This window comes from Coenobita brevimanus, chromosome 112 (assembly GCF_032717465.1).
Source record: "Coenobita brevimanus isolate Jiangsu-jjx chromosome 112, ASM3271746v2, whole genome shotgun sequence".
Taxonomy (NCBI): Eukaryota; Metazoa; Arthropoda; class Malacostraca; order Decapoda; family Coenobitidae; genus Coenobita; species Coenobita brevimanus.
In genome coordinates this window covers 21,369,689-21,387,967 of record NC_137065.1, presented here as the reverse complement: position 1 = coordinate 21,387,967, position 18,279 = coordinate 21,369,689, and the positions used below count along the sequence as shown (strand labels likewise).

The window sequence follows — 18,279 nt, the reverse complement described above, 5'->3', positions numbered from 1 at the left end:
GAGTTTGCTGCTAAACGGGTGCTACGCACCCGTCGTAGAAGTGGAGGAATGCATGCAGACAGTTCAGAGGAACAGTGACCATTGAAGTAGCGATAGAAAAGAGATAAAGATGCAACACTGCAGCGAAGAGACAGAGGTTGAAGGGAGTCAGTAAGAGGGGGAGAGTTAATGAGACGAAAAGCCTTTGACTCCACCCTATTGAGAAGAGCTGTATGTGGGGAGCCTCCCCATACATGAGAGTTGTACTCCACACAGGGGCGGATAAAACCCCTGTATAGAGTCAACAATTGTGCAGGGGTAAAGAAGGAACGGAGTCGGCTTAGCACAACCAATCGCTTGGAAGCAGATTTTACAAGAGGTGTAATATGATCTTTCCAAGACAAGTCCCGAGCAAATGAAACCCCAAGCATGTTCATCGATGATGCAGGATTAAGTTGAGTATTATTAAACATAAGTGGGTATACCTGTGGAAGATTTTGTTGGGTTGATAGGTGCAAAAACTGAGTCTTTGATGCATTAAAAACAACCAGATTATTTTTACTCCAGTCAGAGATACGAGCCAAGTCAGACATTAGGTGTGCCTTAGCCTCATCCCTTGCCTGTTGAAGTAACTGCTGAGATGGACGTTGTGGGAATCGAATGGAAAGGTGAAGGGTGGAGTCATCATCGTATGAGTGGATAGGGTTAGATGTACAGCTTAGAAGGTCATTGATGAATAAAAGGAAGAGAGTTGGTGATAGGACAGAGCCCTGAGGAACACCACTGTTAATAGATCTAGGAGAAGAACGATAGCCGTCTACAACAGCGGCTATAGAACAACCAGAAAGGAAGCTAGAGATGCAGGCACAGATAGAAGGATAGAAACCGTAAGAGGGCAGTTTGGAAATTAAAGATTTATGCCAGATTCGATCGAAAGCCTTTGAGATGTCAAGTGCAATGGCAAAGCTTTCGCCAAAGTCCCAAAAGGAGGATGACCAGGAGTCTGAAAGATAGGTGAGAAGATCGCCTGTGGAGCGTCCCTAACGGAACCCATATTGACGATCAGAAAGATGGTTGTGATAGGAAAGATGCTTTAAAATTTTTCTACTCGTATTAAGAACCGACTCGAAAACTTTTGAGATACAGGATGTTAAAGCAATTGGACGATAGTTAGAGGGTTGGGAATGGTCACCCTTCTTTGGGACTGGCTGAATGAGAGCAAACTTCCAGCAAGAAGGAAAGGTACAAGTTGACAGACAAAGGCGAAAGAGTTTGCCTAGGCTGGGAGTAAGCACAGAAGCACAGTTCTTGAGAACAACAGGAGGGACTCCATCAGGCCCATATGCCTTATTAGTACTGAGGCCAGCAATGGCAGAAAATACATCAGCTGAAGAAATTTTAATGTTAGCCATGAGGAAGTCAGAGGGGGGAAGTGAGGGAGGAACAGCACCGGAATCGTCTAAGGTGGAGTTGGAGGAGAAAGTCTGAGCAAAGAGATCTGCTTTATCAGTAGAAGAAATAGCTACAGAGCCATCAGAGTAGAAAAGAGGAGGGAAGGATGATGAGGTAAAGTTATTAGAAAGGTTTTTGGCAAGATGCCAGAAGGAGCGGGAAGAGTTTGAGTTAGAGAGTTGAGAGCATTTTGTATGGATGAAATTATTTTTAGCAGAGTGAAGAACAGACTTAGCACGATTCCGGGCAGAAATGTATAAAAGATGTGATTCAGGGGTGGGTTGGCTCCGGTACCTTTTTATAGGCCCTCTCCTTGTTGCGGACAGCATTAGAACAAGCGTGATTAAACTAAGGCTTTCGTACATTAGTCAAAGGATATGGGAAAGGATTGTATGCTTCCATGACCGAGAGTATAACCTCTGTAATGGGCAAGGCACACCCAGATGGCTCCCGGCCATGGAAGCAATAATCATTTCAGGGAAAATCAAAGAAGTACTGCCTGAGGGCCTCCCAATCCGCAGCTCCAAAGTGCCAGAGACGACGTTTTTTTGGTGGGTCCGCAGGCTGTACCGGAGCGATAGGACAGGTTAAGGTGATAAGGTTGTGATCGGAGGAGCCCAACGGAGAGAAAAGATTAACATTGTAAGCAGAAGGATTAGTTATAAGGAAGAGATCAAGTATGTTGGAACTCTCTCCAAGGCGGTCAGGGATACGGGTTGGGTGCTGTACAAGCTACTCTAGGTCATTAAGGATAGAAAAGTTGTAGGCTTGTTCACCAGGTGGATCAGTGAAAGGAGAGGAGAGCCAAAGGTGGTGGTGAACATTGAAATCTCCAAGAATGGAGATTTCAGAGAAAGGAGAAATGGATAGAATGTGTTCCATCGAAGAAGTAAGATAGTCAAAGAATTTTTGATAGTCAGTAGAATTAGGAGATACATAAACAGCACAGACATATTTAGTCAGAGAATGACAGGAAAGCCGAAGCCAGAGTGTAAAGAATTCAGAAGAATCGAGTTCAGGAACACGAGAGCAAGATAAGTTGTTGCATATATATACACAACAATGAGTATAGAGAAAGTAGGAGGATACAGAAGAGGGTTTGCTGTCAGTTGCCTCAGACAGCTGAGTCTCAGTTAGGAAAAGAAGGTGAGGTTTAGAGGAGGAGAAGTGGTGCACAACAGAGCGAAAGTTAGAGGAAAGGCCACGAATGTTGCAGAAATGGAGAAGAAGAGAGTCAGACAGTGGTTCCAGGCACTTTGAGTCGTCACCGGGAGAGGGGCTGAAGGTGGGGGCATTTATGGTCCTACCCCCTGGGGACTCCAAGGCTATGTTGATTGACGCCATTTTTTTGAAAATTTTGAAAAGGAAGTGTGGTGTGTACTGTGCATGTAGTTTGGTGTTGATAGTTGGAGAAACATGTATTGGAGAGCATGCTAGTCTACTCTCTGTGTTACTGAGACACTGAAAAAGTTCAGCAAAGGGGGATGGTCAGGACCTAGTCCCGAGGGCTGATGAAACGGGAGCTCCAGCTCTCCCTGTCATCAGTTTTCCATCCACTTTGGGAGTACTGCCCTGCTCGACTGGTGCTACAGTAATGATGATAATATTTGATATAGCCTAGATCTATAAGAAAATAGTCAGTGCTACCAGTACCAAAGTTATTGCCAGTATGGTGCTACAGTATGGTGCCTTAACAAATAATGAGTTTTATTTTGAAGAAAAAAGTGATACTATTCATTTAGTTACAGTATTTTATACTGATATCAAGGAATTTTGTACTGATGTACTATCCTTATGTGAAACTCCATTCACATATCTAATTATTGTCTGTATATTTCTAGCTGATGGTCTATCTATCTATCTATCTATTGCCAGACGCCTCAATCCCGTTTGGGGTGGCCACAAACAAATCGCCTCCAAGTCGCCCTGTCCCCCGCCATTTCACTGCCCTGCTCCCAACTCACACCCCCCTGTCTCATATACTTCTCCACCCCATCTCTCCATCTCATCCTCGGCCTCCCCCTCCCTCTTTCCCCCTCCACCTCACTCACATACACTCTCTTCGTCAGTCTTTCACCTTCCATCCTCTCCACATGGCTGATGGTATATTGCAATATCCCAATATTATATACTAAATTTTCATGAATAGCTTATTATGAAGTGAAATATGTTGTTAATTATAAGAAATTCGTATCTCTATGATTCAGAAACATTTTTTTTCTATTTCCCATTATTTTGATACTGAGGAATTTTATGTTCAGTAATTCAGTTTACCTTTAGCTGGAAAAATACAGACTATAGGTGTTTGTGTGTGTGTGTGTGTGTGTGTGTGTGTGTGTGTGTGTATAAGACCAAAGTGTGTAGCTTGTTAATACATTCCATGGTGCCTTCATAACATGTGCCCCTGTGTGTGTGTGTCTGTTGATTTGTGTGCATGTTAGTGGGTGTGTGGGTGTCATTAGAACCAGTAGGAAGTGTTTAACATTATATTATGTTATTTCATTATGCATTTGTTGAGTCAGTGAAGTAGCTACTTGATACTTAAGTGAAGTTTTGTTTAGGAATAAGAGGCCAGTTCCTCTTACAGTTTGGGGTATATGCAGTACATTTTTATATATTTTTTTCATATGAAAAAGTTTCTGAATAGTTCTTAGTTATATTTATGGCAGAATATCTCACTACAATGTGGTATGATGCATCTTAATGTGATCTCAATTTATGAGATAAAAAAAGAAGATATTTTTGGATATTTCTTGCTATGTATGTATAACTTGGGCCACAAGTGCCCAACATTTTATTTTTACATTTTTTAAAAAACTTCTAAAGTGTCCAAGGTTTGGACAGTGTGTCCTGAGATAGGTGCTATTAGCCATTCTCATGTTTAAAGGGCAAATACATGGATGTCCAAAGTTTGGAAGAGCTGTCTGAAGTTAAGATATCTGTTCCTAACTTCAGACTATCTATCTATCTATGTATTGCCAGATGCCATAATAACTTCAGACACTTGGGGAAAAAAAAAAAAAAAAAAAGTGTTTAGCATGGCTAATTTTTTTTATTATATGGTTTCAGTAGGTACTGTCCCTGGCTACCACATGACACAAAAAGGGATATAATTGCACCATTTTACACTGAATTATTCATTAACACACATAAAAAATGTCCGAAGTTAGGGTGTTTTACGGTAATAAGAATATATGGAGTACCGTAAATGGGAAATTGCTTAATGCCATGAAGAGTATGTATGAGGGTGCTAAGGCTGAAGCGTTTTTGGACATTGAACTGGGTGCGTTTTTCAATTTGAATGTTGGATTGAAACTGGGATGTGTTATGTCTCCATGGTTGCTCAATCTGTATATGGATGGGGTTATAAAAGAGATAGCCTACAAGGTATTGCAGTGGATGTTGAAGCAGCCCTAATTAGAGACGGCAGTGTTAGGAAACTCCCTGTACCGTTGTTTGCAGATGATACTGTGTTGTTAAGTAAAGACGAAGGGGAGCTGCAAGGCTTGGTGGATGAGCTTGGGAGAGTGTGTAAGAAACAGAATCTAAAGGAGAATGTAGGGAAGAGTAAAGTTATAGTCTTCGAGAAAATGAAGTCACTGAATGTACAGTGAGGTTGGATGAGGAGGAAATGGAAAATGTGACTGCATTTAAGTACTAGGGTAGTGTGATGAGTAAGGATGGAAGTTTAGGGGTAGAAAAAGGAAGAAAGGTTGCTGGCTTGTTGAAAACAGTGATAAGAAAGAGGGAAGTGAGCATGGAAGTAAAAAAGTAATTGCATGACAGTATTGTGATACCAACTCTAATGTGTGGAAGTGAAGCTTGGACCTTGTTAGAGGGACATAAGTCAAGAGTGATAGCAGTGGAAATGAGTTATTTGAGAGGAGCATGTGGAGTCACATGGAGAGACAGACTGACAAATGAGAAAGTGAAGGAGCATTGTGGTGTGGATGTGGATGTGATAGAAAGTGTTAGGAGAGAAGCATTTAGGTGTTTTGGCCATATGGAGAGGATGGAGAGTGAGAGACTGGCAAGGAGAGTGTATGCAAGTGAGGTGGAGGGAGGGAGAGGGAGGAGGAGGCCAAGGATTAGATTGAGGGATGGAGTGGTGAGGTATATGAGAGAGGGGGGGTGTGAGCAGGGAGCAGGGCAGTGAAATGACAAGGGACAGAGTGACATGGAGGCATTTTGTTTGTGGCCACCCTTTACTGGATTATGGCATCAGGCAGTAGATAGGTAGAAAGATAGATGTTAGTAAATATATAAATGTTTTTCCTATGCAAGCTTTTTTGTTAGAAAAAGGAGTAAATAAGTAACATTGCCCACTGGTACTGAAGTATTCATATTTAATATTTATAGCACATCTGATGATTGAAAAATTGTTGATCAAAAGTTTTAATCAGATTTACATTACTGGATTTAAATAATATCAATGCTACTTTTGTGTCCTGCTATTTACCCAGCACTGCTAATTATTGTGATTGTTTCAGGTGTTTTTGTACTCTCGTATCACTATGGGGGACTATTATGATGCCTCGTATGAAATACAGTGTCCAGTCTGCAGAGGGACAAAGTATCGCAATCCTCAGATGAAACTGATGGTCAATGTTTGTGGCCATCCCATGTGTGATTCCTGTGTTCGAATGTACTTCATTAAAGGTAAGGCTAATTAATCTCAGTTTTAGACTGGACAACAGTAGTAGTAAAATTTGGTATAGAATAAAAAGTTTCATTGTAGTGAAAATTCTGTTGGGTAGAAAGATAGCTGCGATTATATCAGCATATGCTCCACAGGCAGGATTGGATGAAGCAGAAAAAGATAGATTTTGGGATGATTTAATACGTGTAGTGGGTGGTATGCAAGATGATGAGATAGTGATTTTGGGAGGGGACTTAAATGGTCATGTAGGTGAAGCAGCACAAGGTTATGAAGGAGTGCATGGGGGATGTGTGTATGGTCTAAGGCATGCAGAAGGGGAAAGGATACTCGAGTTTGGGGAGGCAACGGACATGATTGTGTGCAACACATATTTTAGGAAAAGAGAGAGTAGGTTAATTACGTATGAGTTTGGGGGAAATAGCAGTCAGATAGATTATTTTCTGGTTAGGAAGGCCAATAGGAGGTTAGTGAGGGATGTTAAAGCTATAGGAAGTGAGGAGTGTTTGCAGCAGCACAAACTATTCATTTGTGATATGGTGCTTAAAGAACAAGTGATGAAAAAGAGGACTTATGTACCTAGGAGGAAAATATGGAAGCTGAAAAACCAAGTAGTAAGGGATGCCTTCTATAGCGAGTTGAGGAGAGTGGTGGCTGAACAGGGAGCTGTAGACAGAGGCGTTAATGAACAGTACAGAGCCCTCAAGAACAATTTCTTGAGAGTTACTGATGTAACATGCGGTTGAACAAGAGGACCACCAAGACATAAAGTAACTTGGTGGTGGGATGAGGGTGTAGAAGCTGCAATTAAGGAGAAAAGAAGGCTTTTCCAGGAATGGAAGAAGGGTGGTAGCAAAGAGGAATATTTGGCTGCCAAGCGTAGGGCTAGATGAGAGGTATACAGGGCAAAGTCTGAGTCACAGAGACTATTACTTGATAACCTAAATTATGGGGAAAGGAAAAATATGATATTTAGGGTGGCAGGTCAAGTGAAGAGGGATAATCGGGATATTATAGGTGAGCAGTGTGTGAAGAATGATGAAGGAAGGGTAGTGGTGAAAGTGAGGATATTAACGATGCATGGAGAGAGCATTATAACTGGTTGTTGAATGAGGAGTTTGACTTGGACAAGGAAGGTTTGGAGCCAGCAAATCCAGTGTCTGGCCCTTGGCCTTTGATTGATGCTGCTACTGTGAGTGAGGCAATAGGCAGGATGAGGGTGGGGAAGGCAGCAGGCGTGTCTAGGTTGACTGCTGAAATGTTGAAGGCCTCAGGCGATATAAGGGTGAAGTTAGTCACTGACCTGATAAATAGGATTATTTATGAGTGTGTTGTCCCAGATGATTGGCTGAGGAGTGTAATTGTAAATGTGTATAAAGGGAAGGGTGATGCCCTGGAAAGAGGAAAGACTGACAAAGAGAGTGTATGTGAGTGAGGTGGAGGGTGGAAGAGGGAGGGGGAGACCGAGGATGAGATGGAGGGATGGGGTGGAGAGGTATATGAGAGAGGGGGGTGTGAGTTGGGAGCAGGGCAGTGAAATGGCGGGGGACAGGGCGACTTGGAGGCGATTTGTTTGTGGCCACCCCAAACGGGATTGAGGCGTCAGGCAATAGATAGATAGATAGATAAAGCTTTTAGACCAGATAATGAAGGTAATGGACAGAGTTTTAGAAGGTATGATCAGAGAAAGAGTGAATATTGATGAGATGCAGTTTGGGTTTATGCCAGGTAGGGGGACCACTGTTGCTATATTCATTGTTCGACAGCTTCAGGAAAAATATATTGGTAGGAGAAGGGATCTTTATTTTGTTTTTGTTGATTTGGAAAAGGCCTTTGACAGAGTCCCTAGAGAGGTGGTGAAGTGGGCAATGAGAAAGCTTGGCTTGGAGGAGTGGCTGGTTAGGGTGGTTATGGCTATGTATGTGGGTGCTCACACCCAGGTAAGAGTGAATGGAGATTTGAGTGATGAGTTTTCCGTGAATGTTGGTGTGCATCAGGGGTCAGTCTTGAGTCCCATGTCATTTATCATGGTACTTGAAGCCCTTTCATGTGACCTTAGAAACAGACTCCTGTGGGAGTTGTTGTATGCTAATGATTTGGTGTTGATTGCAGAGAATGAAAGGGAGGCGGAGGAAAGGTTTAGGAAGTGGAGAGATTGTATGGGGCGCAAGGGTTTAAGGGTAAATGCTGATAAAACGAAAGTGATGATATCTAGGGTTGGTGGCGGTACTGTTAAAGACGAGGGAGAGTGGCCATGTGCAGTTTGCCAGAAGGGCGTAGGAAGTAATTCCATCTTGTGCGGTGTGTGTGATAAATGGGTGCATAAGAGATGTAGTGGTATCAGAAATAGACTGCGAGATAATGCTGATTTTATGTGTATGGGGTGTTGGGGTGAGCAGGTGGAGATTGTCAGACATGAAAGGATTGAACTTGCTGGTGAATCTCTTGAGTGTGTGGAAGAGTTTTGTTATTTGAGAGACATGTTGTGTGCTGGAGGTGGGGCTGGAGCTAGCTCTGTGGCTAGGATGAGAAGTGGTTGGAAGAAGTTCAGGGAGCTCCTGCCTCTCCTGACATTGAGAGGACTCTCCCTATGTGCTAAGGTGTCTTTGTATGCACCATGTGTTAGTAGTGTAATACTGTATGGTAGTGAGACCTGGGCAGTGAGGGAGGAAGATATTCGCTGGCTTAGATGTACAGAAATGACAATGATTCGGTGGATGTGCAGTGCGTACCTGCGTCTAAGGCCTGGAGGGGCTGGGTTTACGATGGAAGAGTTGAGAGGTAGGATGGGACTGGAGTGTATTGGTGTTGTGATGAGTAGAGGTAGATTGAGATGGTTTGGACATGTGGAGAGGATGGGGGATGATAATTGGGTGAGGAAGGTGAGAAGTGTTAATACTGGGGGTGGGGTTATGAGGGGTAGACCGAGAAAGACATGGGACGAGGTCATTAAGTGTGACCTCAGGGTTAAGGGACTGAACATGGAGGCTGCAATGGATCGTGCAGCGTGGAGAGCTGCCATTAGGTGACCAAGGCCGACACATGCAAGCATGTTGGAACCTTTAAAAATGAAAACGAAAACATTGTACTGTATGAAAGTATAATTATTATTCATTGTAATTATATTCATTCAAACCTTGGTTTCCAGTAATAAATGGATATAAGTGTGTGAGTACAAACTGCCCAGTGAAATGGACTAAGTACTCCATCACAGTTGAACTTTCAAAAGTTTTTGGTTGCACCCTTAGGTATGTACCGTTTCTTTTACACACACACACACACACACAGAGAATAGAGTAAATGTAAATGAGAATATAACATATGGGGATGCAGCATTAAGAGGACACTGTTGAGAACTGTACAAAAAGAGAGGTGATAAAGACGTAAGGAAATTCAGTTCCTAAATAGAACAATTGATCAGTGGAATGTGCTGCTGAATGAAATAGTGTGTGCCAAAACAATTAATATTTTTAAAGACATGGATGATAAAAATGGTTCAAAACATGGGGCAGTACAAGCTTGACCCATTCCTGTAAAGATGGAAATAGGTAAGAACAGTTAGCTAGGTAAGAATACACACACACACACACATGCACGCACGCATGCACGCACAGACACACACACACACACACACACACACACACACACACACACACACACACACACACACACAACAATTAAGATGGTCCCCAGTCTGACAGACCTGACATACAGAGAGAGGCCGGAAAAACTGGATTTGCCTTCGTTAGAGGAAAGGAGAAAGAGGGGAGACATGATTGCGGTGTTCAGGACCATGGTGGGAGTAGAAAAAATTGACAAAGAAGATCTGTTTGTATGGGATAAGAGAGCAACAAGAGAACATGGAATGAAATTGAAAAAGTCAAGCTGCTTGAAGGATATCAAGAAATATAGCTTTCCTTACAAGAAGTATAGACTTATGGAATAGCCTGGACAAAGAGATCGTCCAGTCTAAAAACTTAAACGAGTTTAAAGTTAAATTCGACTTATTGAGAAACAGCGACGGAAATCCACGAGCATAGTACATTCCGTATATCACAATTAGGTATATTCTTAAATATTTGGAACGACTTAAACAAAGAGGTGGTGCATGAGAAAAACATTCATGTGTGTAAAGGTAGACTTGATAAATGTGGATATGGAGACAGGACAACATGAGCATTGCTCAATTCCTGTATACTACAAATAGGTAAATACAAATAGGTAAATACACACACACACACACACACACACACACACACACACACACACAGAACAATTAGGTAGGTAACAATACACACACACACACCACACACACACTCAAAAAAACAATTAGGTAGGTAAGAACAAACACACACACACACACACACACACACACACACACACAAACAATTAGGTAGATAAGAACACACACACACACACACACACACACACACACACACACACACACTACAACAACACGGAGATTGTAAGTACATGCTTTTCACATTAAGTATTGCAAAATGGATACATACTTCAGTAAAACAAATTTGGAAAAGAAAAGGGATAAAGGTAAAAAGCAAAATGATGATTTCTACCAAGAACCGGTTGAAGTAGAGACCCACAATAGACTGGTTGAACGTGTAAACAAACTAGAAATGGCTTTCAAAAATGAAATTGATGAAATAAAGAAGCACATGCACTTGCAAAAGGAAGAAATAGAAAAACTAGGAAGGGAGGCCAATAAGAAAGACACAACCATCAGTGAACTAACAGTGGAATTGAGTACACTTAGGAAGAAAATGAGTGAAATGGCAAGTACAGTAGTCAATCACGAGAGGTTTATGGAAGAGTTCAAAAATGACACAGAGACAATTAGGCAAGTTAGCAGTCTTATTGACCAGAGCAGTGATATTGAGGAGAAGATAACACAAGTAAATGAAGCTGTGCAAAGCTACAAAAATGATGTAGAAACCACGTATGCTGAAATGGTGAAAGTAAAGAAAGACTTAGAAACAAGGGTGGAGGAAAAAAGCATTAAAAAGGAGGTGAAAAGAATAATCCAGAACAATCCAAAGTTAGTCAGAGATTCAGTAGAGATAAACAAATCAATAGTAATCACTGGTATAGAAGAGGAAGAAGTTAAAAACAAGATCACAAGAGACAAAAAGGAGATGGCAAATGTAATGAGCTTACTGAAAGAAGTATCAGAGGAAATCTGTAGTAAAGACATAGAGGAACACAAAAGGTTAGGGAAATACGAGAAAAGCAAGACAAGACCTCTAAAGGTGACTTTCCAGAGTGTAAACACTGTGGAAGAGATACTAAAAAATGCAAAGAATCTTAAGGAAAAAGAGGAGTTCAAAAATGTATGGATAAAAAGATGCCTAACACAAGAGGAACTGGAATTACTTGAAGAGAAAAGGGAGGAAGCAAAAACAAAAAATGAGGGAAGATCAGAAGAGGAGAAGAAGAAATTTTTTTACAAAGTAATAGGATTGCAGGTACGAAAGTGGTACACAAACAGGATGGAAGAAAAAGGAGGAAGGTAGTAAAACCATGTCATGACAAGTATATAAACAAGATGATGAAGTTGATGTACTCAAATGTGGATGGAATGGTATCTAAATTACTAGAGATGAATGATTATGTCAGAGAAAATGAACCACAAATAATATGCCTAACAGAAACAAAATTAATACCAAGGATATCAAATGACATACTAAACTTAGAGGAATACAATATATGGAGAAGAGACAGATATTTAAAAAAAGGAGGAGGAATTATAATATTAACTAAGAAAAATCTAAAAGTCAAGGAAATAAAACTACATATACCATCACAAGTAGAAATGATTGCAGTAGAGATTGACACATCTGAAGGTAAAGTAATTGTAGCCAATTTGTACATGCCACCCAGATCAAACACATGGGAAAGAGACGAATATGAGGACCTGGCAGAGAGTACAATTCAGAGTGTAAGATCATTGCTACATAAAATGGAAGAGAAATCGGAAAGAATTATACTAACTGGGGACTTCAATACAAATATAAATTGGAATACTCTAGATATAAATAGCCAAGAAAGCTGTTGGGACCAAAAGCTCCTGGATCTCGTACAAGAGTTTTTTTTAACGCAACATGTGAGGGAAACCACCAGAAAAAGAGGACTTGATGTACCTTCAGTGCTAGATCTAATATTTACAAGGCAAGAAAATGATATTGACAGTTTAATATATCACCCTCCACTTGGCAAAAGCGATCATGCAGTACTAAATTACAACTTCAGGATAGCATATGACATAGTAAACAGCAATGATAGTTACAAAAAGAGCCTAAACTATCTATCTATCTATCTATCTATAGCCCGACGCCCTAATCCCGGAAAGGGTGGCCGCAGACAAAATGCCTTCATGTCACTCTGTCACCCACCATTTGACTCCCCTCCCCCCAACTCACTCCCCCCCTCCCTCATATACCTCTCAACTCCATCCCTCCACCTCATCCTCAGTCTACCCCTCCCTCTCCCTCCCTCCACCTCACCTACATACACCCTCTTAGTCAGTCTTTCATTCTCCATTCTCTCCACATGTCCAAACCACCTCAGTGTATTTCTCCTAATCTTTTCAACCACATCCACATCTACCCCACAACGTTCCTTCACTTCTTCATTCGTCAACCTGTCCCTCCACGTCACTCCACATGCTCCTCTCAAGTAGCTCATTTCCACTGCTCTCACTATTGACTTGTTCCCCTCTTGCAAGGTCCACGCCTCACTTCCATACGTCAGGGTAGGGATCACAATACCATCATGCAGTGACTTCTTAACTTCCATACTCACCTCCCTGTTTCTCATCACTGCTTTCAGTGTACCAACAACCTTTCTTCCCTGCTGTACCCTTTCACGTACTTCATCCCCCAAAGTTCCATCCTTACTCATCACACTACCCAAGTACTTGAATGCACTCACATTCTCCATATCCTCACCATCCAACCTCACTGCACACTCTGTAACTTCATTCCTCTCAAACACCATAACTTTACTTTTGTTTAGATTAACTTTCAGCTTCCTCCTCCTACACACTGTCCCAAATTCATTCACCAAACCTTGCAACTCCCATTCATCTTCACTCAACAATACTGTATCATCAGCAAACAGCAACACCGGAAGCTTCCAAATCTCACCCTCATTCATTAGGGCCAGTCCCACATCCACTGCCCTACCTTGCACCTCCTTTACAACCCCATCCATATATATATTAAACAGCCATGGAGACATCACACACCCCTGTTTCAGTCCCACATTGAGATCAAAGAACTCACTCAGCTCACCATCCACTCGCACCGTAGCCCTAGCTCCCTCGTACATACTCTTCACAGCACTCAACAATTTCCCCTCCACTCCATATATTCTTAATACCTTCCACATACCTTGCCTATCTATTCTGTCATAAGCTTTCTCCAAGTTCATGAAGGCAGCATACACTTTCCTTCCCTTCTCTAGGTACTTCTCCACTAAACATCTTAGAACAAATATCTGATCTACACACCCTTTTCCCTTCCTAAATCCTCCTTGTTCTTCTCCAACTAGCTCCTTTGTCATATGCCTAACCCTATCAATGAGTATTCTACCATATATTTTACCAGTCACACTAAGAAGGCAAATACCCCTATGGTTACCACATACTTCTCTCTCCCCTTTTCCTTTGTACAGAGGAGCAATTATACCTGATTTCCAGTCCTCTGGAACCCTTCCCTCTTCCCAAGCCAATCTACACAACTTCCATATCCACTCCAGAACAATCTCACCCCCATACCTAAGCATTTCACCACACACTCCATCAATTCCTGGGGCCTTTCCCAGCTTAATCTTCTTCATCGCTTCCACTACTTCCGACCTACTGATCTCTTCCTCCCTCCTCTCATCTCTTCTTCTCCCAGCCATTCCCCAACCACTTAAACTCACACTGCTCTCACTCTCTACATTCAACAAATCCTCAAAGTGCTCCTTCCATCTCCTCAATTTCTCTCTCTTCTCCACCAACAATCTATTATTGCTATCTTTCACTCCCCTACTATTTCCCCTTTCACACTGCCTTACTTTCTTTACCTCCTTCCAAAACAATTTCTTACTCTCCCTCCATTTCACATTCAGATTCCTCCCAAACTCTTCATCCACTTTCTTCTTACTCTCCTTCACCAGTCTCTTAACCTCCCTTCTCCTGCTCACATATACCTCTCTCTTCTCTCTCACATCTTCTCCCCTACCTCTTCTCGCCAACCATTCACCATATGCCTTCTTCTTTTGTTCCACAGCTCGTTTCACCTCATCATTCCACCATGCTGTTCCTTGCACACCCTTGCATCTCCTCCTCACTCCACAAACCGCCTCACACGCTGCGCTTATCTCTTCCGTGAATATCTTACATACGTCTTCCACCCCTTCCATCTGCTCTAGCTCATACCTTCCCAATCTTTCTTCCACTATGCTCTTATACTCTGTCCTTTTCTCACTATCTTGCAATTTCTCCACTCTTCTCACAGGAGCTGCTTCCTCCTGTCTTCCCCTTCGTCTCCTCAACCACTTTCTTTGCAGCTCTACCTTGGCCATCACTAAGTGATGGTCCGAGACTCCATTCCCCCACCCTCTCCACACCCTTGCATCCAACACTTGTCTTCTCATTCGCTCATCCACACACACGTAGTCCATCATTGCCTTTCGTTCAACAAGTTCACCATCCATCCTCCTCATTACTCTCCATGTATACCGGTTGATCATCTTATGACGAAAGTAGGTGTTGGCTATTGCCAACCCCTTACCAGCACAGATGTCCACCAAAGCACTACCATTCCCATCTACTTCAGCTGGCACACCCCACTGACCAACCAGTCCATCCACTCGTACATTCCCAACTTTGCCATTCATATCTCCAATCAACAGCACTCTCTCGCTCCTCTCAGACTTGTCCATACATGCTTCTACTCTCGCCCAAAACTCATCTTTCACTCTTGCCACTCGATCCTCTGTTGGAGCATACACACATACAATCGCCCATGCTTGTATACCTACTTTCATCCTCACCCATACAATCCTTGCACCCACTGTTCCATACTCTCTTATATTCTTCTTCCACTTCTTGCTTATCATCAGACATTCTCCCTTTCTTGCCCTCTCATTCTCACTGACTCCCGCACATATACCTACACCTTATTCCCATTCTCTCATCCTTTCACCTTTCCATTTAGTTTCAGTTAATCCACATATATCCACTTTTGCATCCTCAAGCACCTGGACAGTCTCTCTCTCTTTCACTTCATCATTCACTCCTCTCACATTCCACGTTCCTACCCTCAGAATGTCCTTTGTCCGTTCCTTAGTCGTCAACGTATGGTCCGTCCGGGTCCGAGGCGCTTTATTTGCTTGTTTAGTTAGTTCTTTTTACGGGGTGGGGCACTAACCCACCACCAACCCTTTTAATCGCCTCGTATGACAAGCAGGGATACTTGGGGAGTATTCTTGAAACCCCCTTACCCCCAGGGGGCATATAATAAAAAGGGAAATTATCAAGACCTAAAGAAGTATTTCTTAGAAGTTGATTGGGAAAATGACCTTAGAGGACAAGATTTAAATGCTGTATATAAAAAATTTTGTGAATTTTATGAAATAGGAATCCAGAAGTACATTCCACAGCACAAAGAAGCAGATAAGAAAATACAGAAATGGTTCAATACAGAATGTAAAAAATCAAAAGAAAGAAGAGATTTGTTGTGGAATAGATACAGAAGACACAGTAGTGAAAGGGCATATAATAATTACAAACAGGCAAGAAACGACTATACAAGAATAAGGAGGGAAGCCCAAAAACAGTTTGAGGAGGATATAATAAATAAAAGTAGTGATCAACCAAAGCTGTTTTACAGCTATATCAGAAGCAAAATTAAAGTAAAAGATATAATACAATCCATTACGGACGAGGGAATCACTTATACACAAGAGAAAGATATTTGTGGAGCACTAAATAAGAATTTCCAATCAGTTTTTACAGAAGAAAAAAATTTTGAGAGGGACTGTGTGGAACACGCATGTCCACACATACTACCAGATATACAAATAGCAGAAAAAGTAATACAAGAGGAGTTAAGTAGATTAGACAGAGGAAAAGCAAGTGGTCCTGATGAAATTTCATGTTGGGTATTACGAAAATGTGGAAAGGAGTTAAGTAAACCATTATTTTTAATTTTCAAGAAATCCTTGAGACATGGTAAACTACCTGATATTTGGAAGAAAGCAAATATTGTCCCCTTATTCAAGAAAGGAAATAGACAAAATCCACTCAACTACCGACCAGTATCACTGACCAGTGTTGTCAGCAAGGTATTAGAAAAACTTATAAGAAAAGCTTGGGTAAATCATCTAGAAGAACACATTATGATAACAGAAAGACAGTTTGGTTTCAGAAAAGGAAAATCATGTTTTACTAATCTGTTGAGCTACTATGACAGAGTAACAAACACAATACAGGAAAGGGAAGGATGGGTGGACAGTATCTATTTAGATTTCAAGAAAGCTTTTGACACAGTACCACACCAAAGACTTTTATGGAAACTGTACCATCAAGGAGGAATTCGAGGCAAACTGTTTTGTTGGATGCAAGACTTTCTCATAAAAAGAGAAATGAGGACAGTACTAAGAGGAAACTACTCATCATGGAAAGAAGTGACTAGTGGAGTACCACAGGGTTCAGTGCTGGCACCAATCATGTTTTTAGTGTATATAAATGATATAAACAGTAACACTGGAAATGAGAGCTATCTGAATATGTTTGCAGATGATGCAAAAATACAAAGGAGAATTACTAACACAGACTCTTGTAAAGAGCTACAAGAAGAATTAAATAAACTTTATGAATGGAGTAGTACATGGCAAATGGAATTCAACATGGACAAGTGTCATGTAATCAAGTTTGGTAAAAGTGGAATAAGACCTGATTGGGATTATAAGTTAGGAAATAAAACCCTATACACATCAGAAAGAGAGAAGGACCTAAGTGTGATTATCAATAACAGACTATCTCCGGCTGACCACATCAGCGAGAAGGTATGGAACATGTATACACTGCTTGCAAATATGAGAATAGCATTCACATACATAAATGAAGACATGCTAAGAAGGATAATAACATCATTCATTAGACCAACCCTGGAATATGCATCAGTAGTTTGGAGTCCTCATCTCAAAAAGCACATAGACAAGATTGAAAAAGTTCAGAGGGCCGCTACAAGATGGATACCAAGCTTAAGGGACCTAAGCTACGAAGAAAGACTAAATAAACTGAATCTACCAACACTACAGGAGAGAAGGAAAAGAGGTGACATGATAATGCTATATAAATGCATATCAGGAAAGGAGAAAATAGACATAAATGATTACTTAACATATGGAGAAGCATCAGCAAGAGGACACTGCAAAAAATTGCATAAGAAGAGAGGTGATAAAGACGTAAGGAAATTCAGTTTCCCAAACAGAGCAATTGATCAATGGAATGCACTACCAAATGAAATAGTGTGTGCCAAAACAATTCATAAATTTAAGGATATGTACGATAAATATGGTTTAAGACACGGGACAGTACGAGCTTGACTCATTCCTGTAAAGAACACACACACACACACACACACACACACACACACACACACACAGGTATTCCAATTTATAATGGAAAGAACATGAAAGAACCCCTGAATAACATACCAGTGTCCCTAACCAGCATGGTCACAAAATTGTCAGAGAGAATCCTGAAAGACAGATGGGTAAAATATCTGGTGGAGATGGACATTTTGGCAGAAAGTCAGTTTGGATTCAGAAGTGGAAGGTCATGTATTTCTAGCTTGTTGAGGTTCTGCTGAAGGGTGATAGATGTGCTACAGGAGAGAGATAGTTGGGTGGATTGCGTGTATTTAGTTTTGGAGATAGCCATTGACAAAGTACCCCACAAGCGACTAATGTAGAAATTGGAACACGTAGGGGGACTGAAGGGGAACCACTTATAGTGGATGAGAGACTTCTTTAGAGACTGACAAATGAAGACAGTAATAAAGGAAGGATGTCTGGATGGAGGGAAGTAATAAGTGGAGTCCCACAGGGCTTGGTGTTAGTGCCCATGATGTTCCTGATTTACGTGAACAATATGGTAGATGGAATGAAAAGTAATGCAA

General features: G+C 41.4%; 1 protein-coding gene across 1 annotated transcript in view; it reads left to right on the top strand.

Annotated features, from left to right (window-relative positions):
* The first annotated feature begins 5,933 nt into the window (after positions 1 to 5,933).
* Positions 5,934 to 18,279, top strand: part of Mat1 (CDK-activating kinase assembly factor) — a 246,354-nt gene continuing 234,008 nt past the window's right edge. Inside the window, exon 1 of the mRNA XM_080286620.1 lies at positions 5,934 to 6,090. Within this exon, the coding sequence (XP_080142746.1) occupies positions 5,946 to 6,090 (145 nt within the window). The 5' untranslated portion in view covers positions 5,934 to 5,945. The remainder of the gene's footprint in view (positions 6,091 to 18,279) is intronic.